Source organism: Pongo abelii, chromosome 18 (genome assembly GCF_028885655.2).
Source record: "Pongo abelii isolate AG06213 chromosome 18, NHGRI_mPonAbe1-v2.0_pri, whole genome shotgun sequence".
NCBI lineage: Eukaryota > Metazoa > Chordata > Mammalia > Primates > Hominidae > Pongo > Pongo abelii.
In genome coordinates this window covers 74,735,890-74,763,672 of record NC_072003.2, presented here as the reverse complement: position 1 = coordinate 74,763,672, position 27,783 = coordinate 74,735,890, and the positions used below count along the sequence as shown (strand labels likewise).

The window sequence follows — 27,783 nt, the reverse complement described above, 5'->3', positions numbered from 1 at the left end:
TTTAAATATCCTCTCACACAGCAAATCCTTATTCTGTCAATGACTCTATTCAGACCATGTTCCTGAAGAACCAGAGCTAGGCTGGGTGCAGCTGTAATCCTAGCACTTTTGGAGGCCGAGGTGGGCAGATTGCATGAGCTCAGGAGTTCGAGACCAGCCTGGGCAACTTGGGGAAACCCTGTCCCTACTAAAAAAATACAAAAACTTAGCCGAGCATGGTGGTATGTGCCTGAAATCCCAGCTACTTGGGAGGCTGAGGCATGAGAATGGCTTGAACCCAGGAGGCAGAGGTTGCAGTGAGCCAAGATCGCCCCACTGCACTCCAGCCTGGGTGATAGAGCGAGACTCTGTCTCAAACAAACAAAAAAGAACCAGAGCTAAAGTCTTGATGAAATGGAGAGGTTTGGCCAACTATCCATTTTTCCAAGATGGCAATTCCTTCCAGCCAATCGAGCATTTTCTCCTTTGGGAGTAAGACCAGAAAACCTGGCCTGTCCTGCAAGTCTTGTGTTATTCTGCTCCCAGTCCTCAAGAACTCCACTCATTCATTCAACACACATTATGGGTTATCACCAACCAGGCACTGGGCTGTTACAGGAGCTGGAGATACAGCAGGACCAAAAACAGACAAAAAGCAAAAACCCCTGCCTTAGGCTGGGCGCAGTGGTTCACACCTGTAATCTCAGCACTTAGGCCGACGCAGGTGGATCACCTGAGGTCAGGAGTTCAAGACCAGCCTGACCCATATGGTGAAACCCAGTCTCTACTAAAAATATAAAAATTAGCTGGGCATTGTGGCATGCACCTGTAGTCCCAGCTACTCAGGAGGCTGAGGCAGGAGAATTGCTTGAACCCGGGAGGCGGAGGTTGAATTGAGCCGAGATGGCGCCAATGGACTCCAACCTGGGCGACAGAGCTAGACTCCATCTCAAAAACAAACAAACAAAACAAAACAAAAACCAGCCAGGCGCAGTGGCTCACGCCTGTAATCCCAGCACTTTGGGAGGCCGAGGCAGGCAGACATGAGGTCAAGAGTTCGAGACCAGCTTGGCCAACATGGTGAAACCCCATCTCTACTAAAAATACAAAAATTAGCCAGGCATGGTGGTGGTGGTGCACGCTTGTAATCCCAGCTAATCAGGAGGCTGAGGCAGGAGAATTACTTAAACCTGGGAGGCGGAGGTTGCAGTGAGCTGAGATCGCACCACTGCACTCCAGCCTGGGTGATAGAGTGAAACTCTGTCTCAAACAACAACAACAACCCTGCCCTTCAGGAACTTGCATTCTGATGGTGGGGAGATAGCTGATGAATAAGCTTAATAAATGGCTACATTATTTAGCATATTAGAAAGTGCCAAGGATTAAAGTAGAGAAGGATCGTGGGATGAGGAATATATGTGTGTAGGGGTGTGAGTTGTAATTTTTAATGGGGTGATCCGGGTAGGTCTCAGTGGGAAAGCGACATTTGAGGAAAGTCTTACAGGAGGTGAGGGAGTATGTTAAGGGCAATCATGGGTAGCCTGTCTGGGAGGAGGAAAGAGCTAACACAAATAGCCCTAAGGAGGGGAGGCATCTGGCTTGTTGAAAGAGCAGCAAGGGGCCAGGGGGTCTGGTGTGCTGGACCGCCTCCTCGGCTTCCTTAGACAGGGCCCAGGAAACCTACATTTTCTGAGTCCTGCAAGGCTAAATGTCTTTTTTTAACCTGTCAATTCATAAATGAACTGAAGATAGAATTCTAAATTCAAAGTAATGTTTCCTAATGTTATACATAATTGATTATGTAACCCTACAGTAATTGATTTCTTCCACTTTTTTTTTTTTTTTTTTTGAGACGGAGTCTCGCTCTGTCGCCCAGGCTGGAGTGCAGTGGCGCGATCTTGGCTCACTGCAAGCTCCGCCTCCTGGGTTCACACCATTCTCCTGCCTCAGCCTCCGCAGTAGCCGGGACTACAGGCGCCCGCCACCACACCCAGCTGATTTTTGTTTGTTTGTTTGTTTTGAGACGGAGCCTTACTTTGTTGCCCAGACTGGAGTGTAATGGCACGATCTGGGCTCCTGCAACCTCCGCCTCCCGGGTTCAAGCAATTCTCCTGTCTCAGCCTCCCGAGTAGCTGGGATTACAGGCGCACGCCACCAGGCCCGGCTAATTTTTGTATTTTTAGTAGAAATGGGGTTTCACCATGTTGGTCAGGCTGTTCTGGAACTCCTGACCTCGTGATCTGCCCGCCTCGGGCTCCCAAAGTGCTGGGATTACAGGTGTGACCCACCACGCCTGGCCTTTTTTAAATTTTTATTTATTTATTTATTTTGAGACAGAGTCTTGCTCTGTTGCCCAGGCTGGAGTGCAATGGTGCAATCTCGGCTCACTGCAACCTCCACCTCCCGGGTTCAAGCGATTCTCCTGCCTCAGCCTCCTGAGTAGCTGGGATTACAGGCACATGCCACCATGCCCAGCTAATTTTTGTATTTTTAGTAAAGACGGGGTTTCCTCATGTTGGTCAGGTTGGTCTCAAACTCCTGACCTCATGATCCACCCGCTGCAGCCTCCCAAAGTGCTGGGATTACAGGCATGAGCCACCGCGCCCAGCGGTTTCTTCCACTTCTAATAAACTCTGCTAGTCTGGGAAATGTACCAAAAAGACAGCATGGTTAAAAGGTCGGTATTTCGTGACCCTTTTTATACTTTCTATTTTTATTTTAGATAGGTTTCTTGGTTGATGCAAAACGCCAATTGTAGTGGTAGGGAACCGGCAGGAGAAAGCTTCCTAAACGGAGGTTTCAAGAGAGAATTCTGTTTCTTTTTTTTTTTTTTTTTTTTGAGATGGAGTCTCGCTCTGTCGCCCAGGCTTGAGTGCAGTGGTGCGATCTCAGCTCACTGCAAGCTCCGCCTCCTGGGTTCACGCCGTTCTCCTGCCTCAGCCTCCCGAGTGGCTGGGACTACAGGCACCTGCCACCACGCCCGGCTAATTTTTTTGTATTTTCAGTAGAGACGGGGTGTCACCGTGTTGTTAGCCAGGATGGTCTCAATCTCCTGACCTCGTGATCCGCCCATCTCTGCCTCCCAAAGCGCTGGGATTACAGCCGTGAGCCACCACGCCCGGCCTTTTTTTTTTTTTTTTGAGATGGAGTCTGGCTTTTTTGCCCACACTGGAGTGCAGTGGTGTGATCTTGGCTCACTGCAACCTCTGCCTCCTGGGTTCAAGCAGTGCTCCTACCTCAGCCTCCTGAGTAGCTGGGACTGAAGGCACGCACCACCATTCCCAGTTAATTTTTTCTATTTTAGTAGCGATGGGGTTTCACCATGTTGCTCAGGTTGGTCTCGAACTCCTGATCTCAGGCAATTTGCCTGCTTTGGCCTCCCAAAGTGCCAGAATTACAGGTGTGAGCCACCACGCCCAGCTCAAGAGAAAATTCTAATAAACAGTCTTGCTAATGTTCTTGTATTAAAAGGAAAATATGGATTGGGTGTGGTGGCTCACGCCTGTAATCCCAGCACTTTGGGAGGTCGAGGTGGGTGGATAATGAAGTCAGGGGTTCGAGACCAGCCTGGCCAAGATGGCGAAACCCTGTCTCTACTAAAAATACAAAAATTAGCAGAGCATGCTGGTGGGCGCCTGTAATCCCAGCTACTCAGGAGGCTGAGGCAGGAGAATTGCTTGAACCCGGGAGGCGGAGGTTGCAAAGAACTGAGATCGCGCCATTGCTCTCCAGCCTGGGTGACTGAGCAAGATTCTGTCTCAAACAAACAAACAAAAATGGAAAATATGTATTTTGTACACAATACTTTTCAGTGTAAAATAGGTTAATGGCCGGGTGCAGCGGCTTACATCTGTAATCCCAGCACTTTGGGAGGCCAAGGCAGGAGGATTGCTTGAGCCCACGAGTTTGAGACCAGCCTGGGCAACACAGTGAGACACTGTCTCTTAAAAAAATTTTTTAAAAAAAAGCTTTAAAAAAACCATTTTCTCTGCAAATACTGAAGGTGTTGGTACATTGTCATTCAGCCTTCTTCTTCATTTGGCTACTGAACCATTTGATTCTCATTTCTTTGTAGGTGACCTATAGATTCCCTCTGTTTTAGGAATTTCTTTTTTCTTTCTTTCTTTCTTTTTTTTTTTTTTTTTGAGATGGAGTTTCGCCGTTGTTGCCCAGGCTGGAGTGCAATGGCAAGATCTCGGCTCACTGCAACCTCTGCCTCCCAGGTTCAAGCGATTCCCCCACCTCAGCCTCTTGAGTAGTTGGCATTACAGGCGCCCGCCACCACACCCGGCTAATTTTTGTATTTTTAGTAGAGACAGTTTTCACCATGTTGGCCAGGTCGGCCTCCAACTCCTGACCTGGTGATCCACCCACCTTGGCCTCCCAAAGTGTTGGGATTATAGGCGTGAGCCACTGTGCTCCGTAGAATTTCTTATTTCTATCTTTTTCTTCTTGTTCTATTTATTTTTCTTTTCCTTTCTTTCTTTCTTATGATAAATTTGGTGGAGCAACACCATTTATTTCCAGGGCCAGCATTGGATATAGCACAATTATGGAAAAAGGCTGTCAGCACTAATCACTGTCACAAAAAAAATCCTACAGAATCTGAAATGCCAACAAGAAGTCTAGCTGCACCAGAAGATACCTGTAAATCACAGGTTTTTCCATTTCAACTTATATGACAAAAAGTTTCAGCTTTAATTATTTACTAAATTCCTGAGCCATTTTTAAGTCTTGTGGGATTTTTTGTTTATTTGTTTGTTTGTTTTTTGAGACAGGGCCTTCTTCTGTTGCCCAGGCTGGAGTACAGTGGAGCAATGATAGCTCACTGCAGCCTTGACCTCTGGGGCTCAAGGGATCCTCCCACCTCAGCCTCTGGAGTTAGCTGGGACTATAGGTGTGTGCCACTACACCCGACTAATTTTTGAATTTTTAGTAGAGACAAGGTTTCCCTAAGTTGCCCAGGCTGGTCTCAAACTCCTGGGCTCAAGCAATCCTCCAGCCTTGGCCTCCCAAAAGTGTTGGGTTTACAGGCATGAGCCACCTTGCTTGTCAGATTGGTGAATTGGTCACTTTTTAAAAAGATTTTAAAAGGTATGATTTATATAGCATAAAATTTATTTATTTTAACTGTACAATTCAATGATTTTTAAAGAAGTTTTCAGGCTGGGCACGGTGGCTCACACCTGTAATCCCAGCACTTTGGGAGGCCGAGGTGGATGGATCACCTGAGGTCAGGAGTTTGAGACAAACCTGACCAATATGGTGAAATCCCATCTGTGCTAAAAATACAAAAATTAGCTGGGCATGGTGGCACGCGCCTGTAATCCCAGCTGCTTGGGAGGCCGAAGCAGGAGAATTGCTTGAACCCGGGAGGCGAAGGTTGCAGTGAGCCGAGATCGCAACACTCCACTCCACTCCAGCCTGGGCGACAGAACAAGACTCCGTCTCAAAAAATAAAAATAAAAATAAATTTACCAGCCAGGTGCAGTGGCTTACGCCTGTAATCCCAGCACTTTGGGAGGCCAAGGCAAGTGGATCGCTTGAGGTCAGGAATGAGACCAACCTGGATAACATGGCAAAACACTGTCTCTACTGAAAATACAAAAATTAGCCGGGCCTGGTGGCACGCGCCTGGAATCCCAGCTACTGGGGAGGCTGAGGCAGGAGAATCGCTTGAACCAGGGAGGCGGAGGTTGCGGTGAGCTGAGATTTCGCCACTGCACTCCAGCCTGGGCAACAAAGTGAGACTCTGTCTCAAAACAAACCAATCAAACAAACAAAAACATTATTATTCGTCAAAAGCCTCTTCATCACCTGGAACCTTGTGGACATTACTTATCCTTGGTAACTTCCCTTCCAGAACACTATTGTTATTGGCTGCTGTGGTCTGAATGTGTTCCCCCAAATTCATGTCCTGAAACTTCGTGGGAATGCGATAGTACTGAGAGGAGGGGCCTTTAGGAGATGATTAAGTCAGAAGAGTGGAGCCCCCGTTATGGGATTAGGGCCCTTATAAAAGGGATTTGGAGAGTGGGCTCCCTTTGTTACCATGTGAGGACGCCCGGGCGGTGCTATCAGTGAGGAACGGGCCGTCCTCAGACATGGAACCTGCTGCGACCTTGATCTTGGACCTCCCAGCTTCCAGAACTGTGAGAAAATAAATTTCTGTTCTTAATAAATTGCCCACTCTCAGGTACTTTGTTACAGCAGTGCAAACAGACTGAACATTAGCTTATTCCTTTTTATGATTTCTCTGCCTTCATTTTAACAGGCTTTCTGAAGGGAGGTGAGACAAAAATGTGTGATCCACGAGGTCAGGAGATCGAGACCATCCTGGCTAACACGATGAAACCCCGTCTCTACTAAAAATACAGAAAATTAGCCGGGCGTGGTGGCGGGCGCCTGTAGTCCCAGCTACTCCGGAGGCTGAGGCAGGAGAATGGCGTGAACCCAGGAGGCGGAGCTTGCACTGACCGGAGATCGCGCGGCCGCACTCCAGCCTGGGTGACAGAGCGAGACCCCGTCTCAAAAAAAAAAAAGTGTGATCCAATTTTGTTGCTCTGAACCGAATCTCTGTACATTTTATTTTATTTAAAACTAAGTCGAGCTCCCTCCCATTCTGGTCCCACACCAGCCTTTGCATGGGCTCTTTCTACTATCAGCTTTAAATAGAGAACGTTCTTGTTCTGTTCATGAAGATTTCATAAATGCTGGAGTCCAGTCATAACTAGAACTTTACATATCCGTTCCATCACTGTATTTTTCCACATCCCTGGTAAATCCATAGCTCGGGTCTGTTGGGGCGTATGCAATTCCCTACTTTCTCACAGGGGGCGCTGCAGAGAAGGGCAGAACAGAGCGCGCGGTCCCAGAGCGCGCCGTCCAGGAGGGGGCGCGTCCGTGGGGCTGGGTCTGTGCGAGCCCTGCGCAACGTTGGGGGCGGGAACAACCCTGGCCCTGCGCCCGAGCGCTGCGGCGCCTTGTGATTGGAGGAGGCAACGGTCATTTGGCAGCGCCGTTGGGATTGGGGGAAGAAGGCCCCGGCTGGAGGTGACGCTGAGGCTGCGAGGGTGAGTCGGGGCCGGCCGCTGCCGCACTTCGGGCGCTCGTCCCTCATTTCTCTGTGGTGAATGGCGACGGGATGGAGCGCGAGGGGAGCGGCGGCAGCGGCGGGTCGGCCGGACTCCTGCAGCAGATCCTGAGCCTGAAGGTTGTGCCGCGGGTGGGCAACGGGACCCTGTGCCCCAACTCTACTTCCCTCTGCTCTTTCCCAGGTACGGCCCGCCCCGCGCCTGCGCACTGCGCGCCCCGCCGTCGCATCTGCCGGGCTGTGGGCGCCCCGAGTCTGGGCGGGGTCCCCGGTGCGCCGCCTACTGGCGGCGTGGGCGCTGTCCTCCGGGAGGGGGCCCTGCTGCTAGCCCGGAGCCCCTTTCCCCATGACTTCTTCGGCGGTCCCCCGGAGTCCCGCTGGGCGTGAGATGCAGGGAGCGGCCGCCGGTGGGCCCGGGGCTGGAGGGCGCTCGGCCGCCACCCAAGCAGGTCTTGGCCTTGAGCTTCCGAGCGCCTCAGGTTCAGAGCTGCACCCCACGAGCCCGTGAGGCGGTGGTCCCCGCCATGCCTGGGTTGCCCCACGGCGCCCGGCCTCCTTCGAGGGGACTCGGAGCGGCCCGGCCCGGCTGAGGAGTAAGAGCTCGCGCTCCCCTTGCCCGGGGGCTGCAGCCCGGCCCCTCCGCGCGGGCGCTCGTATGCTGATCGCGGGCGCCTGGGGCCAAATCCACCCCCTCCGAGACCCGCTCCGCTTTCTAGGAATCTCTTTCCCAGACCTGGTGCCACCTGTTGCTGGGTCTCCCACTAAGCCTTCCAGATCTTTGGCACAGCTTCCTTTGAACTCTTCCTCCCCGCTGCAGCTTGAGCTGGGCCTGCTAGGAGGGTTGCTCAGAATTCTAATGCCAGGAAGAACGCTCCGTGCCCGGAAAGCTGGAGGGAGGAGAGAGGACTTCACCTGGGAAGGAGGAGAAAGGCTTTGAGGGGAGGCACAGTTATTTATGTAGACCTTGAAAGGCAAAAAGACTGGGGCCTGTGGCCCTGGAAGGGGAGGTGGGGCTCCCAGTAGAGAGAACTGAGATCTTCATAAACAATGAGGGACGAGAGCAGAGGGAAGGAGGACGAGATTCCAGACTCTAGTTCCAAACAAGGCACCTGAGATTTCTCATCCCCTGGGCAGCGACTGCCAGGCGCCGTTCAGCGGACACCTGGGACTTGCAGTGTTATGTGCCCAGGGATTTTCCTGGACGGGATTGTGAAGTAGCCAGTAAGGTCATCAGGCAGGTTGGGGTCAGATGCAGATGTTCGCTTGTGGTCATGCCTGAAATGAGAATCTGGCAGCTCACATTATTTCAGAAGGTGCTAGGATCACTTTTGACAGTGATATCAAAAAATTGATGGTATTCTGGGGACCCTGTGAGAAAAATGAAATGTTTGTGCAATCTGGAGGCACTACTGAGACCAGATTAATCTTTGTTTCTTTAATTTTCCCCTTTCCTGAAAAATGTCAAGCCTGCCTAACAGTTGAGAGAACAGTACAACAAATACCCATATAACCTTTACTTAGACTCAGTAATATTTTGATTCTTTGGCTTTCTCTTTCTCTCTCTCTCTGTGCTCTCTTTCTCTCTATATATATAACCACATGTATTATATATATATCACACTTAGATATAGGTCACATGACCCATTTCAACTCGAGTTATTGAATAGGAAGTTGCAGAAGTCATAACACTTGATGCCTGATAATCTTAACGTGTATCTTCTAAAAACCATTTTCTATCCACAAAACCATATCACATCCAAGAAATTGAACATGATAGAATAATGTTACCTAATGTATGGGCCTTGTTTAACTTTCCCCAATTGTCCACATAGATTTTTTTTCCTTAAAAAAATATATATTCCATGATCTAAGGTTCACACATTGCATTAAGTTGTCCGTCTCTTTAGTTTCATTTAGCTAAAAGAGTTCCTTCCTTGTTTGAATTTTTTAAGATGGGCATTTTGGAGAGTCCATGTGAATTGTTTTATAGACTGTTTTACAATCTAGGTTCATTAGATTGTCTTCATGATTAGATTTAGATTAAACATTTTTGGTCAGAACGCTACCTACCTAGGTGACGTCCACTCACCAGTACATCACATCAAGAGACACTGTCAGCCTGGCTCGGTGGCTCACACCTGTAATCCCAGCACTTTGGGAGGCTGAGGCAGGCGTATCACCTGAAGTCAGGAGTTCAAGACCAGCCTGGCCAACATGGCAAAACCTTGTCTCTACTAAAAAGTCAGGCGTAGTGGTGTGTGCCTGTAATCCCAGCTACTGAGAAGGCCGAGGCACGAGAATCTCTTGAACCCAGGAGGCAGAGGTTGCTGTGAGCCAAGATTGCGCCACTGCACTTCAGCCTGAGTGACAGAGCGAGGCTTCATCTCAACAAAAAAAGAGACATTGAATGTCAATTTGTATCTTCACTGATTCTACTAAGTTTGACCATTTGTTGAAGATGGTGTCTATGAAAACTCTACTGTGAGGGTTATCTGCATCCTCTCTTTACTACCAAGTTTGATCATTTGGTGAAGATGGTGTCTATCAGAACTCTCTACTGTAAGGGTACCTGCATCCTCTGTTAATTAAACGTCATATGTAGGGTCATAAGTTGGAACTGAATAATCTGTTCAGTCTCTGGCTTTTAGTTCCCTTTCATTAAGAAAGGATTGAGATAAGTGGATTTGGGATAGGTTTAATACATCACAGTAGATAATCTGTAGCCATGTGAATTGTTTCACTTTCAGAACTTTTTTCTGAAAATATTAAACTTCAGTATGTTCTTGAGTTCATGATTACTGTTATGGGTATGTAACTTGGGGTGTCGATTACCAGAGATCGTTTATTCAGCAAGTATACATTTGGCCAAGTGCAAACTCTGGTCTGGTGGTATGAGCAGGTATGAGGCATACCTTGACCCCAAGTAGATCAGAATTTGGTAGTAAACACATAACCTCCCTGCTGTGTCTCATCTTTAGCAGGAATAATAGGTGTAATAAATACATGAAGTTATATCCTATTTGAGACACCAAAATCTGCTTAACAGGAGTCGCATTCATTGTTCTGAATCTGTTGTATTGCTATTTTGGCCCCACAGAAAAGGTTACTTGCAGTTTATGCCAACTCATTATGGCAGAATCATTGTTCTGAAGTATTCTGACATATTTATGTATACGAGGAAGTACTGATTTGTGTCGTCCTTGCAGGAATCAAGACTGGTCACACTTGGACCAGTCATTTATTCATTCACTCAAAAAATATTTGCTCAGTGTTGATTGTGTGCCTGTTGTTTTCTAGGCACCAAGTCAAGATGCCATAGTAACAAAACAAAGCCCCTTCCCACGTGGAACTTTCATTCCAATGGGGAGAGAGAAAACAAACACAACAGCTGGTGGTGAGGGGCCTAGGAAGGGGCAGGGCCTGTGTGGTGGGGGTGGAATGCTGTTTGCTGTAAAGTGATGGGGAGGCCCTGGATGGTAATGATATTGGAGTCAAAATCTGAAGAAAGTGAGTAATGAGCCAACAGCTACTGGGGGAAGAGCATGTGTTCTAGGCCAGGGAACAGCAGATTCAGAGGCGCTGAAACAGGAGCTTGCAGAAGAAACACTGAGGAGCCCAGGGTGCCTGGAAGGGACTGTGTGGGCAAGGCACAGAGGAGGAGGGGAGGGTAGATCCTGGAGGGCTCTACTGGGGAGTTTTGAACAGAGATGGGATGATTCTGACTTTTTTTAAAAGTGTACAATCCAGTGGTTTTTAATATATTTACAGAGTTATACAACTGTTACAATTAATTTGAGAATATTTGCATCATCCTGAGAAGAAACCTTCTTTGCACAAAGAAGAAACTTAAGAAACTTACCGGCTTTGCATGGAGAGTAGATGGAAGGCCCCATCAGGACAGACAAGGTCTGGTCAGGCTAGGACGCAGAGACCACTGAGGTGAGGCACGCCAGGGGCACACCCAAGTACCAGGGAGGAGCAGGCAGGCAGTATCCAGAGAGAGGTGGTTGACTATAGTTAGTAGTTCAGTGGGCACGTCATCTTGTTAGGGAGGAGTGGAGAGGACAGTTGGACCTCTAGGCAGAGAGGTGGGGTTTGGCAAGAGAGGGTGCAGGGCTGCAGGCTGATGGGTGATTAGTATCAAGATAGCCCAACTTCAGCATGGAGTTGCAGGACTACGTAAGACTCTTTTTTTTTTTTTTTTGAAATGGAGTTTCACTCTGTCCCCCAGGCTGGAGTGCAATGGCGCGATCTTGGCTCACTGCAACCTCTGCCTTGCAGGATCAAGTGATTCTTCTGCCTCAGCCTCCTGAGTAGCTGGGATTACAGGCAGGCGCCACCACACCCGGCTAAATTTTGTACTTTTAGTAGAGATGGGGTTTCACTATGTTGGCCAGGCTGGTCTTGAACTCCTGACCTCAGGTGATCCTCCTACCTCGGCCTCCTAAAGTGCTGGGATTACAGGCGTGAGCCACCATGCCCTGCCAAGACTACATAAGACTCTTAATCCCCAGGAGGACTCATGTGGTCTGCTTAGAACCCCAGCTTCAGAGGAACTGGCTGTGTTGACCCAGTCATTCACTGGAACACAAGATGAGAGTGGGGCCAGCTGGAAGGAGGGCTGAGTGCTGAGCCTCATGCTGCCCACTTGGCTCAGTTTCTTTCTGTTGCTGCCATTTGGGGCCAGGTTGGTCTTGAGGCCTTGGTTGGGAGTTAGGTGACTGCGCTGTGGAGGTTAGAGGCCAGGGAGCCAGCCATTATAGACAGCTTGTGTTAATACAGAATCCACTAGAGTATTCTGCTCTCTATGTCTGTTCTCTTTCACTGCAGTATCTCTCTGAATATGTATCTTGAAGATATGTCTGTCTAGGCCAGGCGCAGTGGCTCACGCCTGTAATCCCAGCACTTTGGGAGGCCAAGGCGGGTGGATCACCTGAGGTCAGGAGTTCGAGACCAGCCTGGCCAATATGGTGAAACCCCATCTCTACTAAAAATACAAAAATTAGCCGGGCGTGGTGGCATGCACCTGTAGCCCTAGCTACTTGGGAGGCTGAGGCAGAAGAATTGCTTGAACCCAGGAGGCAGAGGTTGTAGTGAGTCGAGATCACGCCACTGCACTCCAGCCTGGGCAACAGAGTGAGACTGTCTCAAAAAAAATAAAAAAGATATGTCTCTGTAAAAATATGTCCTCAAGGAAATCCTCAAATATCTTTTAGGGTAGGGATCTTATTCTTTTTACTGATATGTCAGCATATAGAACGAGGTCAATATATATTTGATTGATCAGTGATTAACTTCTTAGTGTTTTTATGACTCTGCTATTGCTACTGTAATTAATTCCACAAATTTAGCAGCTTAAAGCCATACAGATTTTATTGTCTTACAGTTATGAAGGTCAGAAGTCCAAATTGGGTGTGTGTGGGCTAAAACCAAGGTTTAGCAGGGCTGTGTTCCTTCTGGAGCCTCTAGTAAGAACTTCTTTCCTTGCCTTTTCCAGCATTTAGAGGCCACGTACATTCCCTGATGCTTGGCCTCCTCCTCTTCTTCATAGCCAGCAGCATAACATCTTCAAATCTCTCTGACTCTTACCCCTACCTTCCTCTTACAGAGACCCTGTGATTACATTAGACTTAACTGGAAAATCCAAGACAATCTCCTTTTGCAAGATCCTTACTTTAGTCACCACAATGTCCCTTTTCCCATGTAAGGTAATTTGTTCACATGTTTTGGAGGTGGAGATGCGAACACCTTTGGGAGCCCATTCTACCACAATGCTTAATCTCATTTTCCAGTATCATATTGTATTACAGATTAATTACCTGATTTAGCTTCACCATAGGGAGATGATGTGCCTTTAGCTGCCAAAGTAAACAAAGCTGAAGTAATATACTTGCTTTAAAGCAGTGAACAAATAAATACTGTAAGATATGTAGACAAAGATTTCTGAGAGAGTTTTGAGCCAGAGAAATGAAAAGTACTGTACGACAATCGATAAATAGCTATTAAATAGATGGCAAATTAAGGTGCAGTAGATTAAAGGGAAATCACTTAGTTTTTAAAAAAGCGTTTTAGGTCCAGGTTTGCCTTTGCTATTTAGAGTCCTGTAATAACCTCATGTGAAAGTGTTTTATAAGCTGTACTCCTCTACTCATCTATAATAAAACCTTTTTTTCCTACTTGAAATGACTTTAGTGATGCTATATAAAATACATAGTGAAGGAGCTAATGGATGTGGCTCAGGGTTGTAGGGGGTGCGGTGTGCCTCCTCCCTTTCTCAGAACCTCAGAGAGGTGTTGGCCTGCTATATATGCCAGATGCTGTTTACAAATTGGCCTTTAAGCTTTTTGGAAAATTGAGATGTGGGTTGGTGACTTAGCAGGCCTCCTGGGGCAGGGGCTGTGCTCCTAGGGAAGTGGGGATGGGTGACATTTTTGTCTCGGCATGGGCCGCCATAACAAAATACCACGGACTAGCTGTCTTAAATAACAGACATCATAGAACTTTCTGTAGATTAGGTGTTGGGGTGGTCAGAGGGTCAGATTGATTTGGGAGTGTTAGGTGAGGACTCGGGATAGAAGATGGTCTTTCTGCTTTGGAAGAGAAGCATGGTGCTGTGTGGGGACTTGGGGATGAGCTGGCGGTGGATGGTGGACAGGGGGCCTCAGCTGGGAGGCCAGGCTGCTCTTGACTGAGCCAGGGCCCACAGTAGCTGCCCAGGCAGGAGGGATTTGTGTGGGCACCAGAGCTCTGGCAGGTGCACATTTGTTAGGGAGGAGCAGTATCCAGATGCAGGCACTGCCCCCTCTGGAGCTGCTGCCAGCCAGGGAGGGTGCGTCTCTGGGCAGCGAAAGGCAGGAATAGCTCCTGGCCCAATGGCGGCTAGAAGAGAAACTGCAGGAGGATATGGGTTTGTTGTGGAAGAGGTGGGGCCTGAAACCCTGAGGACCAAGAATCCTGCCCTCAATTTCTGATTGACACTATTGACTAAGGGTGACTTTTTTCATTGGTGGAGGAAGACTTGTTCCTTAGCCTTCCAAGTCGCCAGGATTACAGGCGTGCGCCACCCCACCTAGCTAATTTTTATATATTTTGGTAGAGACGGTTTCGCCGTGTTGGCCTGGCTGATCTGGAACTCCTAATCTCAGATGATCCACCCGCCTCAGCCTCCAAACTGCTGGTATTACAGATGTGACCCACTGTGCCCGGCCTCATTTGTTATTTTTAATAAGCATTGAGACCTAATTGGGGCATCCTTGATGTTTTCACTGAGAACCATTTATCCAAAACAAGACCTGAGCACTCTCACTGGAAGTATTCAGAATATGCTCTGAATTGAAGCTTTATTAACTCAAAATGAGCAAAGAATTTGAGCAGTCATCTGTGACAATGCCAAGGGTGGGTTAAGGGGGTTTGGCTCCACCCCTGTCTCCAGTAGCCCCTTAAGTCCAGCTTCTCAACAAGATTAAGAAGCCTGTGTAAAGGGAATAAAAATACCTTCATAAAACTGTGGTTTTCATTGATCTGGGGAGAAAGACACACACACTAACAGTGTGCTTACAGTGCTAATACAGCTTCAGTAAAGCTTCTGGTCCTCCTCTCCTCCCCTTTCTAATCCCCTCAAGCGGATTGATGCCCCTAACTGGTCTCTTTTAAATTGTTTATCCCAATAGGCTCATTCTTTCTGAGCAGTTCTTGTGAAAACAAAAACTTTGTTTTTTCTTATCTTTTTTTTTTTTTTTTTTTTAAAGTCTAGCTGTCTTGCCCTCAGCTCATTGAGACCTCTGCCTCCTGGGTTCAAGCGATTCTCGGGCTTCAGCCTCCTGAGTAGCTGGGATTACAGGCATTTGCCACCACGCCCTGCTAATTTTTGCGTATTTTTAGGAGAGACAGTGTTTCACCATATTGGCTAGGCTGGTCTTGAACTCCTGGCTTCAAGTGCTGGGATTATAGGCATCAACACCGCGCCTGGCCTATCTAATAAATATTTATTAAATAAACATGCTCAGTACATAGAAGCATTTCCACATGTGTGTTTATTGTGTTTGTTTTCTCGAAAACAGGATCTTATTCTACATGCAGCTGGCTTTTGTTACTTCACAATGTGGCTTGGGCGTCTTGCCCCTTCAGTATATATACATCTATTGCATTTTTTTTTTTTTTTTGAGACAGAGTCTCGCTCTGTCACCCAGGCTGGAGTGCAGTGGCGTGATCTCGGCTCACTGCAAGCTCCGCCTCCCAGGTTCACACCATTCTCCTGCCTCAGCCTCCCAAGTAGCTGGGACTACAGGCACCCGCCGCCTTGCCCAACTAATTTTTTGTATTTTTAGTAGAGATGGGGTTTCACCGTGTTAGCCAGGATGGTCTCGATCTTCTGACCTCCTGATCTGCCTGCCTCGGCCTCCCAGAGTGCTGGGATTACAGGCGTGAGCCACCGTGCCCAGCCCATCTATTGCATATTTTAATGGGACTTTGTAGTATTACGTGGGTGCACAGAACGTGTTTTCCAAATTCTACAGTGATAGCCATGCAGGTGACTTCTAGTTTTTGCTATTATGGACAATGCTGTTGGGACCTTCTTGTTACCTCTGTCCTTGCCTACCTATGCTTTTCTGTAGGGTGTATCCCCGGAAGTAAAATTGTTGCAGCAAGGGCCATGCACATTTGACTTCCAAATTACCCTGCAAAAAGGTGGTTTTCCAGTTTGTATTCCAACTAGGAGTGTCAGGTGGGGCCTGTGGAATAATGTCATGACAACCGTTACTGCTCAAAACCTACACTGGCACTTCAGATCTTTTGTTAAGTCCTTAGTCTGGTGTCAAATTCCCCAAAGGGTGTCCCTCATCTGTCTTTATAGCTTTAACTGTCATTGCTCTTTTTTTTTTTTTTTTGAGACGGAGTGTCATTCTGTCACCCAGGCTGGAGTGCAGTGGTGTGATCTCAGCTCACTGCAACCTCTGCCTCCTGGGTTCAAGCGATTCTCCTGCCTCAGCCTCCCAAGTAGCTGGGACTACAGGCGCCCGCCACCATGCCTGGCTAATTTTGTGTGTGTGTGTGTGTGTGTGTGTGTGTGTGTGTATTTTTAGTAGAGACAGGTTTTCACTATGTTGGCCAGGCTGGTCTTGAACTCCTGACCTCGTGATTCGCCCACCTCGGCCTCCCAAAGTGGTGGGATTACAGGTGTGAGCCACCACGCCCGGCCATCATGGCTCTTATAAAGCCTCTGCACTTTGGTAAAGCCCGTGGTTTTTAATCAGGGTAGTTTTGCCCTCTTGGGGACATTTGATATGTCTGGAAATATTTTTGGTTGACACAACTGGGAATAGAGTGCTGCAGGCCAGAGGTGCCTCTCCATATCCTACGGTGCACGGTGCAGCCCCGACAATGAAAAGTTATCTGGTCCAAATGTCAATAGGGCGGAGGGCGGTGGTCAAGAAACCCTGCTGAGCTAAGCTCTTCACTGATCTCAAAAATCACTTGCTACTTACCTGCCTGTAGCCAAGGATGGACAGTGGGTTTTATCTAATGTGTCACCGCCAATCCCTCCCTACAGGTAGCTAGAGAGCTACCTTGAGGATTCTAAGGCCTTGCCTTGGGTTCACTGGGGGGAAATGCTACATGGGCCATTTAACAAATTGTAAAGTCACATTCCAGCAGGATGGTTTTGTTTTCTTTATATTTTCCAGGGTGCCTCATGCATAGTTTTTCATACATAGTTGATGATTATATGTATCTTAATGTTGCCTGAATTACAGACACCTTAAGAGTGATTAGAGTTCTGTAGGAGCCAGCTCTCCTAACCTGTGCTGTTGTTTACCTGCCATTTGTCTTCAAGCCAAACATTTATATTTTCTGGTATTTATTTCATATCCTAAAGAGCTTTGAAATCCTAATAGGAGGTGATGGCTTGATGTTTACTGCGTTGTCTTTAAAATGATTGTTGAATGGATATAATTGTATAGCTGTCCATTTTAGAAGACTGAGTGATCAAAAGGTCAGGAAAGATCAGCAGGCATTGATTGCATAGTACCCTACCAATTGGCACTTGGGCTTGTGCCTCTTATGGGGGAATTATTTTTGTTTGGGTTTTTTGGTTTTTAGGGGTTTTTTGAGACCGTCTCACCCTGTTGCTCAGGCGGGAGTGCAGTAGCATGATCTTGACTCACTGCAGCCTCTGCCTCCCAGGCTCAAGCAATCCTCCCACCTCAGCCTCTCGAGTAGCTAGGACTACAGGTATGCAATACCATGCCAGGCTAATTTTTGTATTTTTTGTAGCGACACGGTTTCGCTGTATTGCCAAAGCTAGTCTCGAACTCCTGGGCTCAAGCGACCTGCCCACCTTGGCCATCTGAAGTGTTAGGATTACAGTCGTGAGCTGCCGTGCCCAGCCATGGTCAGGGGACATTATTTAGGTCAATTTTGAAATCTAGATGAACCTTTTTTTTCAGTTTGAGGGTACAGGGATTGGTCAGCTTTTTCTGTGAAGGGCCAGATAGTAAATATTTTAGGCTTTATGGGTCATGTGGTCTGTGTCACTGTTATCAGCTTTGCCCTTGAAGCTGGAAAGCAGCCATAAACAATACTTAAATGAAAGGGCATGGGTTGAATAAGTATGTGTGTACAAAACTCTTGTAAATGGTTTCAGATAAGTGTGTATGTATAAAAGTATTATGAATGGGTTCAGATAAGTCTGTGTAAAAAACAGGTGGTGGGTTTGTGGGCAGTAGTTTGTTGAACCCTCTAAAACCGTCAATATTTGGATATTTGACTGATGAACCCTACTTTGCAAGTAAATGATGTTGAAGGCCGGATGTGGTGGCCTCACACCTGTAATCCCTGCCCTTTAGGAGGCCAAGGTGGGCGGATTGTTTGAGCCGAGACATTCAAGACCAGCCTGGGCAACACGGTGAGACCCCATCTCTAAAGAAAATACAGGCGAGGCGCAGTGGCTCATGCCTGTTATCCTATCACTTTGGGAGGCCAAGGCGGGCAGATCACCTAAGGTCGGGAGTTTGAGACCAGCCTGGCCAAACTCCCACTGCACTCCATCCTGGGCAACAGAGTAGTGAGACCCTGTCTCATAAAAAAAGAAAATACAAAAAAAAAATTTTGCCAGGCGTGGTAGCACACATCTGTAGTTCCAGCTACTCCGGAGGCTGAAGCGGGAGAACACCCAGACCTAGGAGGTCAAGGCTGCAGTGAGCCATGATGGTGCCACTGCACTGCAGCCTGGGTGACAGAGTGAGACCCTGTCTTTAAAAATAAAAATTTTTGGCTGGGCGTGGTGGCTCACACCTGTAATCCCAGCACTTTGGGAGGCCAAGGTGGGTGGATCACGAGGTCAGGAGACCGAGACCATCCTGGCTAACACGGTGAAACCCCGTCTCTACTAACAATACCAAAAACTATTCGGGCATGGTGGCGGGCGCCTGTAGTCCCAGCTACTTGGGAGGCTGAGGCAGGAGAATGGTGTGAACCCGGGAGGTGGAGCTTGCAGTGAGCCGAGATTGCGCCGCTACACTCCAGCCTGGGTGACAGAGCAAGACTCCGTCTCAAAAAAATAAAAAATAAAAAAAATAAAAATTTTCCAAAAAAAGGAAAAAAGAAATGGTGTTCAAAATGAAATCACGGGTATGATGAGTACCCTCTGCAATGGTTGTCCTGGGAAAGGCAGTGATTCACGACCTTTCTTTGTCTTCCCTCATAGAGATGTGGTATGGTGTGTTCCTGTGGGCACTGGTGTCTTCTCTCTTCTTTCATGTCCCTGCTGGATTACTGGCCCTCTTCACCCTCAGACATCACAAATATGGTAGGTTCATGTCTGTAAGCATCCTGTTGATGGGCATCGTGGGACCAATTACTGCTGGAATCTTGACAAGTATGTTAGACATTAAAATACCAGTCAAAAATGTTTAATATGACTAGTCAATTTCAGGACCTATTTTAGAAAACATATCTGAGTAGGATGAAGGAAAGAGTGGCTTTTAACCACAAGTCCAGACAGGGTCTCCCTATGTCACCAAGGCCGGAGTGCAGTGGTTGCAATCTTGGCTCACTGCAGCCTCGACCTCTTGGGCTTAAGTATTCCTCCTATATCAGCCTCCCAAGAAGCTTGGACTACAGGGGTGTGCCACCATGCCTGGCTAATTTTTTTGTATTTTTTGTAGAGACAGGGTTTTGTCATGTTGCCCAGGTCTCGAACTCCTGAGCTCAAGCGATCTGCCCACCTCGGCCTCTCAAAGTGCTGGGATTACAGGCATGAGCCACTGTGCCTGGCCAGTTTTTTTAATGTATTGATTTTTTTTTCCACCCCCAAGGTCCTATTACTTGGCTAACCTCTTTGACTTCTTGAGTCAGAGTTCATCTCAGTGGCTTCAGGGAAGTCATGTTAAACTTTGTGAGATATATCTTGTGAGAGAGGCCACCAGCAAGAGGAAAATTTATCTTTTTGGAAGCTACTTCTCTCTGATCAGCTATCACTTGAGCATTGACCCTGCAAGATGGTTGATGAATTACCTCCACTCATGTGGGTGTGGTTGCTATAAAGATAGAAGACAAATTCTGATGACAAGAATTCTTTGCCAGGTGTAGTGGCTCATGACTGTAATCCCAGCACTTTGGGAGGCAGAGATGGGAGGCTTGCTGAAGCCCAGGAAATTGAGACTAGCCTCAGCAACATAGCAAGACCCCATCTCTCCAGATAAAAATAAAAAATTTAGCTGAGTGTGGTAGTGTGCACCTGTGGTTCCAACTACGTGGGAGGCTGAAATGGGAAGATTGCTCGAGCCAGGAGGCCCATGCTGGGCTGCAGTGAGTTGTGATCACATCATAGCACTCCAGCCTGGGCCACAGAGCAAGACCCGGCGGGGGAAAAAAAAAGAATTCTTGCTTAGAAAAGTACCCGATTAGTGCTCTGGTTATTTTTTCCCCTTAGGACTTTCTGAATAAGAATTGGAGTAACATGATGTTATGAATTATTTTCAGGCCTGTTTTTGGGGCGTTTGTTTTGTTATGGCTTTTGCTTATGGGATAAGACACAGTTACAGAAATGAGAACAATAAGTTTAAATCATTTTAAGGCTCATGTATAAATATAAATGTGTATTTTATATAAACTGAAAATTCTAATTAATTAAAATGTAAAATCCTCCATTTTCTCATCCCTAAATAATAGCCACAGTTTACATCTTGGTGTGTATTTCTTTTTTTAGATATAGATGTAAACATAAATACATTTTTATAATATAGAAATGTAATATTCCTACTGATTTGTAACTTTGTTTCACTGTGAATTGAAACCTTAGCATCAAGCAGAAATCGCCCTCTGTGTCTTTGACTTGAGGTTTTGGTTTTTTTTTTTTTTTTTTTTTTTTTTTTTTTTGAGAGAAAGTGGCCTAGTTTCTTGGTGTTCTAACTGTATCACCTACTGCTGCTTTGGAGACCCTCTGCCCCAGGATGACTGGCTCCTAAGGCCTGTCTTAGTTTGTTCCTCAGTAAAATACGGGTAATACTACCCACCTCATACCCTTGCATGATTGAGCTAATGTGTATATGATGTACTTAAACATAATACCTGACACATAGTAATTGTTGAATAAATGTTGTATTCATTTCTGTTTTTAAGGCTCTATGAATAGTCTGTTCCCTTTCCATTTGCTGCTCCCTTGGATATACTTTTTCCTTTCTTCGCTTCATTATCCCAGTCACACTTTAGGGCCCAGTTCAAGTTCCTTAAGCTTCTTTCTACCCAACCCCGTCTTTCTTGTGTACCTAAATTTTGGAGAGGCCCAATGAAACATGTCTTTCAGATATTAGTAACAAAATGTATGCATTGCCAGTGGAGGTGGGCATTTTAAATCACTAAATGTTCAAGGCAGCCAACCTTTGGTTAATATTGTTCTTTCTTCTTGTTAAAATATGTTAATATACCTTCATATCACATTTGTGAAATGTGCCAGGCATGGTGGCTTATGCCTGTAATCCCAGCACTTTGGGAAGCCAGCTTGGGAGGATAGCTTAAGTCCAAGAGTTCAAAACCAGCCTGGGCAACATAGTGAGACCCTGTCTCTACAAAAAATAAATAAATAAAATAGCCAGGTGTGGTGGTGTGTGCCCGTAGTCGCAGCTGCTCGGGAGGATCACTTGAGCCCAGGAGGTTGAGGCTGCAGGGAGCCGTGATCATGCCACCGCATTCCAGTCTGGGTGCAAGAGTGAGACACTGTCTCAAAAAAAAAAAAAGAATTGTAAACGTGATTGAGACACTGTATGTTATTTTGCATTATTGCAAATCTGTTTCTGTCTTGTGTCCCCAGCTAGAGTCCAAGTACCTTGAGAATAGGGCTCATACCTTATAAAACACACAAGTGTTCTGCAGATGAAAATTTGAGTGAATGAACACGCTATGACCAAGGAGAATTTTGTTTGGAGCATTTTGTGGGGAGGGTCATCTGGGAAATCTAGATCTATTCTTTTCTTTTTAAAATTTTTATTATTTATTTATTTATTTTTATTTGAGAACAGGGTCTTGTTGTGTCACCCAGGCTGGAGTGCAGTGGCATAGTCACAGCTCACTGCAGCCTTGATCTCCCAAACTCAAGTGATCCCCCTACTTCAGCCACCCAAACAACTAGGATTACAGGCACGTTCACCACACTCAGCTAATTTTTGTATTTTTTGTAAAGACAAGGTTTTGTCATGTTACCCAGGCTGGTCTCAAACTAATGGGCTCAAGCGATCCTTCTGCCTCGGTCTTCCAAAATGCTGGGATTATAGGCTTGAGCCACTGTACTTGGCCAGTTCTTTTTGTTTTTTTGAGACAGGATCTTGTTCTGTTGCCCAGGCTTGAGTGCAGTGTCGCGATCTCAGCTCACAACAACCTCTACCTCCTGGATGCAAGCAACTCTCCTGCCTCAGCCTCCCGAGTAGTAGGGATTACAGGTGCATGCCACCACACTTGGCTAATTTTTTGTATTTTTAGTAGAGATGGGGTTTCACCATGTTGCCCAGGCTGGTCTCAAACTCCTGAGCTCAGATGATCCACCCACCTCGGCCTCCCAAAGTGCTGGGATTACAGGCATAAGCCACCATGCCCGGCCGGATCTATTCTTTTCAGATGAATGAAATGTTAACTTTCTTGGTACACTTTCTTGGTACAATGCTGAACTCGTATAGTAACTCAAATGGGTATCTGCATAGATACAGGGGTTTTCGTTTTGTTTTCTCAATTTGCAGGAAGTTATAGTGACTAACATAATAAAAACAATCAATGACTTGGGAGACAGAAAGGAATCCCTGAGTATCTCTCCTCTCATGCCCTGTGAATGAATAACAACTTTATGGCTTAGAGTCCTCCTGTCTTCCCTTTTCACCCCTCTATTCCCTCCTCCATCCATTTCTTGAAGGGAACTATGAGTATGATAGAAGGTGGAGCAGGGATTCCCTGTGGCCTGAAACATTTCTTGCTTAGTCTAACTCAAAAGATTCTTTTTCATTTGTTACCAAAAATGTATTAGGTCCCTGTTAAAGGCTAGGCATGGGGTAACTGGTAGGGGAATACACAGATATTTTTGAGTTCATAATCCGGTCATGTGGGAATTGCTATCTTTGTGATTTTGATTATTTCTTCCAGATTATTTTATTCAATAAATCTAGGAGACTCTGGGTTTTAAGGAGTCAGCATCTAAAAGTGATCTTGCAAGCCATGCAGTGAGTACTCAAAGTGTAGAGTAGTCCACAGAAAGAATAGGGAAAACCTAACATTTCTGTATTAAATTTCAATATAAAATCTGGAACATTCTACTCACAGTAGTGTTTTAAATGTTGTATTTTCATGAGTTTGTTAACCTTGGTTTTTTGTTTTTGTTTAACATTCTTGCATTTTAAATCAGGTGCAGCTATTGCTGGAGTTTACCGAGCAGCAGGGAAGGAAATGATACCATTTGAAGCCCTCACTTTGGGCACTGGACAGACGTTTTGCGTCGTGGTGGTCTCCTTTTTACGGATTTTAGCTACTCTATAGCATACATCCTTATGCTGAGATGTTGAACTTAAACTTTATGGAATCCTCCAAAAGAATACATTATGGAGTGTAGTGTTTTCTTAGTTCTTCAAAGGGAAGCAACTTGGATGAACAGGAACGTGAAAGACAACACATCTCAGCCTTTTCTTCATTTTGAAGCTCCTAGAATTGAAGACTTCTGTGGACTCCTATCGTTCTCAACCAAAACAAGTCTTTTGGCTTTCTTTTTTGTAGATATTTAATTTAAGCAGTTTTCACGTGTACCTTAACCCAAGCCAAGTCAACAGTGTCTCTGGGGTGGCATCCTTTGCACTGAAATTTACAGTATTCTGTGACATGTCGCATATTTTGAAGAAACCGTGGAAGATACTGGTTTATTTCAAATGAGCAGAGTATGTTGTATTAAAATCTTATCTAATCTTGATTAAAATTTGGCAAACTCTTTTCTTTGCTACATCTTAGTGACAATAAATGCCAAATAGGTTTTGGTTGAGTATAGTTTTGAAAACAAATTTGGTGAAATAAAGCAGGAAAAGAAATTTAAGTATAACTCAAGTAGTGGCTTTGGTTCCACTGTTTATAAAGAAAAAGTAGATAACAATGAATAATGTGACGTTTTCTGGACAACTGTCTTGACCTCTGATTAAGATATTTTAAGAGATGTGAATTTGTTATTTTGTATGTTTGATCAAAATAAGCTAGCTAATTTAGACTTCTTAGATTTTCTGTACCACCTTTCCCTATCACTTTTAATTCTCTTAATTTTATTTCATTTAATTGGAAACATACATACCCTATTAAATGGCTTGAGTTGGAAATTTTAAGCCAGATTTGTTTGGACATTGAGGCACACATAAGATACTTTAAGCATTCTGTCACAGTTTTTCTTAGTGATTTTGGTATACTAATGACCCTTGAGAAACTATAGAAGTGCATCTGAAACTAGAGTTAGTGGTTATTGATTTTTTAGCTTAATGTGTTTATTTAGTGGTGACTCTTCAGTCCACTTTTACAGTATTGGGTATCAACTCCCAGAAAGTGCCTAAAGTTTAACATTCAGATATGTACCCACTCTCCCCTTTACATTTTTATTCAAAAGAATTTGTATCTTTAAAGAGATTTAAATATCAAGAGTTTTTTTAAAACTTAATTTTAGCTATTTAAATTTTTATTCTACTGCTTAACTTTCTTTTTCATTAAAAGGCCTGCAAACTGTGACTTTTTGAAAGGGAAAGAATCGCAGAAATTAAGTATCTAATGTGATGCTTTCCACCTAAACTGTTTTGTATGGAATCCAATCAGTGTGGTGGTAGTGGTGGTGGTTATCTGCAAAATAGTTTCTGGTGATTAAATCTGACTTTTTTTTTTTTTTTTTTTTTTTATAATGAGACGGAGTCTCACTGTGTTGCCCAGGCTGGAGTGCAGTGATGCAATCTCAGCTCACTCCAACCTCTGCCATCCGGGTTCAAGCGATTCTCCTGCCTCAGTTTCCTGAGTAGCTGGGATTGCAGGCACCTGTCACCGCGCCCAGCCAATTTTTGTATTTTTAGTAGAGATGGGTTTCACCATCTTGGCCAGGCTGGTCTTGAACTCCTGACCTCGTGATCCACCCGCCTCAGCCTCCCAAAGTGCTGGGATTACAGGCGTGAGCCACCGCGCCTGGCTGTAAATCTGACATCTTTAAAGGAAAGTTTTCATTGTGAGATTAAGGCTTAACATCCCATGAGGTCATATGCACATGAACGTATCTATTCCATTTAAAGCAATACACACTCTGGCTCTTCTGATTAAAAATAGCCAGGAGGAGAGTCTCCGAATCTACTGTGATTCTGGAGTCTGCCCAATTTGAAAAAAAAAAAAAAGAAAAGAAAAGAAAGAAAGAAAAAAGTCAGGAGGACCAATTTGCCAGGGAAACTCATAGAAAAGAATTACAAAGAGATCACAAAAATTGGACATATTCTTTTGACTAATTAGACCACTTTTGGCTGGGCACAGTGGCTCACACCTATAATCCCAGCACTTTAGGAGGTCAATGTGGGAGGATTGCTTGAGCCCAAGAGTTCAAGACTGGCCTGGGCAACATAGTGAGACCTCGTCTCTACTACAAAATAAAAAAAAATTAGCTGGGCGTGGCCTCAGCTACTCAAGAGGCTAAAGTGGGAGGATCACTTGTGCCTGGAAGGTTCAGGCTGCTGTGAGCCGAGACCATGCCACTGAACTCCAGCTTAGGCCACAGGGCAAGACCCTGTCTTAAAATAATATTATTAATTTTGGTAATTAACTTATCAGAACTATAGTGACATATACACAGGCAGAAACTTCTAAGTAGAGTTGTAACGCAGCCAAATATTCTTACAAATTCCCTAACAAGAAGCTCAAATCTTTCTTATAGGCAAATTGTAAAAATTCTAGTTTTTTGTTTAAAGAGCTGTGATTTTCAAAAGTATCCCTTCAGTTTAAGAAATCTGGGGAATTGATAACTTTTCTTATGGGAAATGATTGCCATCATCTCTACTGAAGGATGCCTCTTACTGAAAAATGTCTTTTGAAGGAGTTCTCGCCTAAAGCATTCTTTGGATATAATTTCATACACTAAACATATGGGCCAGTAGTTAGTGGGCCCCTCCTCTTAAATACTGACTTTTGAAGTACTGATACATGATTAAAATGTTAGATATTTTTCACTGGAGCTAAGATATAAAATTAGGGCATTTTGAAAGGTGTATTTGTTTCTGTTTCTTGTTTGATATATTTTGATTATCTACTCTTTTTAAAAATTTCACATATAAAAGGTATCTTCAAATTACTGAGTGTTTCATCCATCCTAGTAGGTGAAGTATTCTCCAGTGAATAAATATATATATATAGACTTTAAATAGCTTGAGCGGTGTAGCTTGAAATGTTTTCAGGGAAAGACTATTTGAATCATAAGGAATAGCTTTGATTTTCTTTTTTATGTCTCAAATATAGAATTATTTGGGGGCGGTCACTCAGATGGAAGAATATTGGCAATTGTGTTGAACATTTTACCTTATACAGTTTTGAGAATTTTTGCCAAAAACTAATTTCTTGGAAATATCCTCCCCCAGCTATGCTTTGGTTTTTTGGTTTTTTGGTTTTTTTGTTTTGAGACGGAGTCTTGCTTTGTCGCCCAGGCTGGAGTGCTGTGGGGCAATCTGGGCTCACTGCAAGCTCCACTTCCTGGGTTCACGCCATTCTCCTGCCTCAGCCTCTCGAGTAGCTGGGACTACAGGCGTCCGCCACCATGCCCCGCTAATTTTTTGTATTTTTAGTAGAGATGGTGTTAGCCAGGATGGTCTCGATCTCCTGACCTTGTGATCCGCCCGCCTCCACCTCCCAAAGTGCTGGGATTAGAGGCATGAGCCACCACGCCCGGCCAATGCTTTGTTTTAAAAAAAAAAAAAAAAATGCAAGAGAGGGAGGGAGGCAGCCTCCTGACCATAAAAGCTGATTTCTTGTTTTTTTTTTTTTTTTGAAATGGAGTCTTGCTCTGTCTCCAAGGCTGGAGTGTAGTGGTGTGGTCTCGGCTCACTGCAGCCTCCGTTTCCTGGGTTCAAGTGATTCTCCTGCCTTGGCCGCTGAGTAGCTAGGATTACTGGCACCTGCCACAAGGCCCAGCTAATTTTTGTATTTTTAGTAAAGACAGGGTTTCATCATGTTGGACAGGCTGGTCTCGAACTCCTGACTTCAAGTGATCCACCCGCCTCGGCCTCCCAACGTGATGGGACTACAGACATGAGCCATTGTGCTTGGCCTTCTTGATTCTTGAATATGGGGTTTTGAGGTGAAAGCATTTCATGAAAACTTAAGTTCATACACAAGAGCATCATGAATATTCCAAAAGAGGTGTCTGTGCTTTTTTTTCGGCCACAAAATATTACTTCTTATGAAATGTTTACACTAGTTGAGGAAAAGTTCATTAATTACCTTTAAACCGTTCCTTATTTTTTTTAAGATTTTAAATTGTATTTTGGCTTTTGCCTCCAGTATCCTTTCTGGTTGCTCTGGTTTGAATTAAGTTCCTATTATGCTGCAGCACACATCAACCTTCCCTAAGTAACCATTTCCTGGAATGTGAAGCATCGGTGCCATTAGCAGACCATATGCAGAAATGTCGTGTACTTGCATTTCTTTTTTGTGCACTCTGTAAGGCTGGTTGTGACTAAAATCAGCTTAACTTTTTATATTATGTTATTTCACTAACTGCTACAGTCAAAATGATCAAATCTTTGTACAATAGAAAATTATTTAAATTTTATTTTTCTACTGACATTTCTAATTCTAGTGTAAATGTTTATCAATAAAAAATTACTTTCAATTCTGAGTTGGAATTATATTTCTTTTTGGTGGCTAATGAGTTTAATCTTTTGTAATAAAATTGACTTCAGTTTTCATTTTTTAAATACCTTAATATCTAGCATGTGTAACTTTTTTTATGTTCTACTTCTTACTAATTTATGATAAAATTCTTGTTCAAAGTTGTGATTAAACAGTACTTAACGTGAACTTGAAATTCGTATTAACTCTACTTGCTGGGCCATATATTCCCATCAAGAAGCTTTTGTTTGATTCTATGCAGGAATAGGTGAGTATTGATACAGTGTGTGAAAATGTGTTATTTTAATAGTAAGTCCACATGAAGAGAAGCTTCGTGTTTGGTTAATTTAATACCCTTG

General features: G+C 45.0%; 1 protein-coding gene across 8 annotated transcripts; it reads left to right on the top strand.

Annotated features, from left to right (window-relative positions):
- The first annotated feature begins 6,952 nt into the window (after positions 1-6,952).
- TMEM170A (transmembrane protein 170A) lies at positions 6,953-27,431 on the top strand. 8 transcript variants are annotated; one of them, XM_054534146.1, is made up of 5 exons: positions 7,108-7,256; positions 10,841-11,011; positions 17,917-17,975; positions 18,777-18,947; positions 22,956-27,431. In XM_054534146.1, the coding sequence occupies exons 2-5, from the start codon at positions 10,941-10,943 to the stop codon at positions 23,084-23,086; spliced, it is 432 nt and encodes a 143-aa protein (XP_054390121.1). In that variant the 5' UTR covers positions 7,108-7,256; positions 10,841-10,940; the 3' UTR covers positions 23,087-27,431. The 8 variants fall into 8 exon arrangements, with proteins under 8 accessions (XP_054390125.1, XP_024089229.1, XP_024089230.1 ...); XM_054534150.2 differs by lacking the exons at positions 7,108-7,256; positions 10,841-11,011; positions 17,917-17,975 and adding an exon at positions 6,953-7,052; XM_024233461.3 differs by lacking the exons at positions 10,841-11,011; positions 17,917-17,975 and having other exon boundaries at positions 7,030-7,256.
- Positions 27,432-27,783: the final 352 nt, after the last annotated feature.

Excerpts from the sequence above, each read along its gene's own strand:
- TMEM170A (XM_024233461.3), top strand. The coding sequence starts at position 7,124 with ATGGAGCGCGAGGGGAGCGGCGGCAGCGGCGGGTCGGCCGGACTCCTG. Across the intron at positions 7,257-18,776 it reads TTCCCTCTGCTCTTTCCCAG|AGATGTGGTATGGTGTGTTC; the intron begins GTACGGCCCGCC and ends CTTCCCTCATAG. Across the intron at positions 18,948-22,955 it reads TACTGCTGGAATCTTGACAA|GTGCAGCTATTGCTGGAGTT; the intron begins GTATGTTAGACA and ends ATTTTAAATCAG.